This window comes from Camelina sativa, chromosome 14, assembly GCF_000633955.1.
Source record: "Camelina sativa cultivar DH55 chromosome 14, Cs, whole genome shotgun sequence".
Classification (NCBI taxonomy): Eukaryota; Viridiplantae; Streptophyta; class Magnoliopsida; order Brassicales; family Brassicaceae; genus Camelina; species Camelina sativa.
This window is the reverse complement of record NC_025698.1, coordinates 30,622,587-30,626,189: the sequence shown is the minus strand read 5'-3', so window position 1 is coordinate 30,626,189 and position 3,603 is coordinate 30,622,587. Positions and strand designations below refer to the sequence as shown.

The window sequence follows — 3,603 nt, the reverse complement described above, 5'->3', positions numbered from 1 at the left end:
TACCTAGGTATTCAAGCTCGAAAAAATTCCCAATGCGTGTAATGACAAAATCCCTGGGTTTATAAGATCCATTGTCAGGGGAGGAACACGCCTGTAGTATTTGACATCCCTGCTGCAGAACTTGAACAAAAAGACACTGCAGCCCTTTCGTATCCTGTCTACTGCTAATTCCACCAAAGGGAAATATATGTGTGTCAAGTAATTCACCCCTGGCATCCGTCCAGATGCTTACAAGCCATCTCCAGTCCTCTGTCCAACCGTAGCAGCAATGTAAACTTGGAATAGCCTTTCCTTCAAGCTGGGATGCATCACCCTGGGAGCTTGATCCCGATGTTATACCTTCCATTGAATTCAAGCCAGGTCCAGAACCTCTGCCACCATCCTCATGTATTGGCTTTGAAGACTCAGATCCCAAGCCGCCAAAAGTAGGTGAAACTCCACGCTCCACAGAACCAGGCTCAGAAAGAATGAAAAGTGGTTCAAATAAATAGAAAATTTCATCATTTAGGTAAAAATCCCCATTTCTGTTTGGATCGCAGCTTAATCCTCCAGATCTTGGTATTTGCCAGGAAGTATCCCAACCACCCGTTCTCAAGCTAACATCCATTTCACCATCTCTAGGATGTGTAGAACCTGTCATTCGAGAACCAACACAGTCTTTCCAGATTCCTGAAATAGAGCTCATTGGTGTCAACGCTGAAGAGGATCTGCTGGATAAAGATGATGACAGAAATGCATCATTAGGCACTCCTCGTGAAATTCTCCGAGCTTTATTGTAGACAGAAAAAGCAGTATCCTTGAGAATGACAAGCTCATTAAAGCTTGGACTTGTTATACGGAAAATAGAATCAACAGACACCACTTGTAGAACTAATTTGGGGACATTAAACCCTGAAAGCACTGGAATGTGAGATATTGATGTTTCGTCAACAGCAGCAGAACTACCAAACGCCCTTGCAACCTGACTGTTAAGTATCGATCTCCTGTCTCTATCTGACTGTATTACTGATCCAAGTGCTATAGACGATTCAACAATCGTCCTTAAAACTGCTGAAGGGTCAGGAAATGGACATACTATGTACACTACCTATAAGAAATAGAAGGCAACAAGTATCAACAGCTACACTTGGTAGAAGAATACTAATCTCAATTAACATATGTATTTCTCAACTTATACTTACCATACAAGGACTCCCTGATCCTTCTTTCTGGTTTGTGTAAAGGTACGACGCAAGCTTTAGGCCTTTCAACGCTTTTGATAAAGACTTCAGATAGCTACTCACATTCCACCCATTCGACAAAGACAGAAAATAATCGCTGAGAGATCCCAGAAGCGATGTGTTATTGCTTTCAATCTTCATCGATTGAGGGCAATCAAGCAGAACAAATCCAGATGAGGATAATCTTCCAGCGTCTGTTTCCATTTGATTTCCCAGGTTCTGTGGCAAATGGGTTCCCAGTCTACACGTCTCATAAACTATGCAATAAAAAATAAATCAAAAGAAATGATGAGAAAACGTCAGAACTCTTGTTCCTCTAGAAACATTTTTTATCAGAAACTAATTCCTATCATGTTTGAGCAAAACATCTTTCACAATTGATAAACTCGTCGACTCACCAGTTCCAAGTTGCTGGAAGAAATCAGCAGCAGCACAGGTTAGAGGATCAATATCCGGGCATACAACAGTATAGTTAATCTGCGAAAGGAAACAAATGACTCCCACGGTTAACTTTTGATGGAGAAGATTATTAATTGGCCTAATTTGCAAGAAGACAAATAATATCTTTCAGATGAATTCCTTGAAAACTCACATTTTTTGGCAGAGCATATGGCTCAAAAGGGGCCTTTTCCCAATGTGGCAATGAGTTTGTCGATATCTTAAGCCAGTCATCTTGGTACCTGTCACAGGGAAAAGATGCACACGTATCGAGATATTTAAATCACCAGAAATGTAGTATGTAAAAATGATTTAAGATATCCTAACAAATGGACATTATAATACTTCAGGAAATAACCCCATTACAAGGGCATCTTGATCAAGAACAAATTCTATCGAAAGAAGACTGCTAATAGAACAGACGGACATCTGCATAACTGCATACATACCCGACAAGTATAGAAGGTGATGGAAGAACAAAAAGTGTTGGTCGGAGTAAATCTGAACTGTATATGTCTTGGCTCTGAGTCGTCTCTTCTCCTTTCCCGCCATCAATTGACACTGCTTGTTTGCCAAGATAATTATTAGAATTAGATTCATCAGAGATACGTTTGACACCATTTGCTCTTAGATATCAAAGAAAAAACACAGTGGAAACAGTGTGAGACAGGGAAATAATCAGAATTCGCGTTCTACCTTCAGTCAGGGCTGACTCAGCAGTAGATCCCTCAGAAAANTTATAATACTTCAGGAAATAACCCCATTACAAGGGCATCTTGATCAAGAACAAATTCTATCGAAAGAAGACTGCGAATAGAACAGACGGACATCTGCATAACTGCATACATACCCGACAAGTATAGAAGGTGATGGAAGAACAAAAAGTGTTGGTCGGAGTAAATCTGAACTGTATATGTCTTGGCTCTGAGTCGTCTCTTCTCCTTTCCCGCCATCAATTGACACTGCTTGTTTGCCAAGATAATTATTAGAATTAGATTCATCAGAGATACGTTTGACACCATTTGCTCTTAGATATCAAAGAAAAAACACAGTGGAAACAGTAGAGTTTAACGAGATGATAAGCCAGTGTGAGACAGGGAAATAATCAGAATTCGCGTTCTACCTTCAGTCAGGGCTGACTCAGCAGTAGATCCCTCAGAAATAGATCCTCCATCCCCTGATTGATTCCGGCCCTTGCACCAATCTGTAACAGATAATGGACCATCTGACTGACCAAATGCAGATTTCAGAGCTGTTTTGATGTCAGATTGCAGTAAAGTGATGACAGATGAAGGAAAAACCTGAAATAGAAAGAAAGCTCCAGAATCAGGTTTAAACTGACAGACAATATCATTGTGTACTAAATATATAACAACTAGTCGCATAGAGAAGACAAGAGGCACCAGCAAGAGAAAGATGAACAAGCTCAAAGCTTTTAAAGATAAAACTGTGACTACTTAATTAGTCTACCCCAGACTAACAATTGAGAACGTTAAAGATATTGGATACCCTCATTTCCCTGGCATCTTACAGCATTTTAAAGCTTACCTCAGCAGAGAGTGGATCAACTAGCTTTACACCAGCAATGTCCAGAGAATGGGAGGAAGCCAAAGTCCCCCCACAACCTGCATGGCCAGCAGAGGGTCCACATGACAGTTCCCGTCTCCACAACTCTTCCAGTGCAAGCCAGCCATAAGGTCCATCTCCACAATCTGAATCCAGAGCTAAATCAACAAAAGAGGTAGCTTGTTGTACAAGTAACGCTATTCCATCTAGGAGTTCCTGCAGTGGCTGCCTTTGACCATAAGAAAGCAAGCTGTCTTCGCTAAATGAACTATGGGGCAAGGATGAGCCTGCTTCAATATTTGGCGAACTAGCAGGTTTTGCTGTTTTTGGGACTGAAACAGTCCGCCATACGCCAACTGGTGCACTCATGTGGCTATCT

General features: G+C 41.1%; 1 protein-coding gene across 1 annotated transcript in view; it reads right to left on the bottom strand.

Annotated features, from left to right (window-relative positions):
- LOC104742973 (mediator of RNA polymerase II transcription subunit 13-like) overlaps nt 1-3,603 on the bottom strand; it is a 13,080-nt gene that overhangs the window by 3,194 nt on the left and 6,283 nt on the right. Inside the window, 7 exon segments of the mRNA XM_019236123.1 lie at nt 4-1,087; nt 1,182-1,477; nt 1,619-1,697; nt 1,813-1,900; nt 2,509-2,620; nt 2,782-2,959; nt 3,207-3,511. Of these exon segments, the coding sequence (XP_019091668.1) occupies nt 4-1,087; nt 1,182-1,477; nt 1,619-1,697; nt 1,813-1,900; nt 2,509-2,620; nt 2,782-2,959; nt 3,207-3,511 (2,142 nt within the window).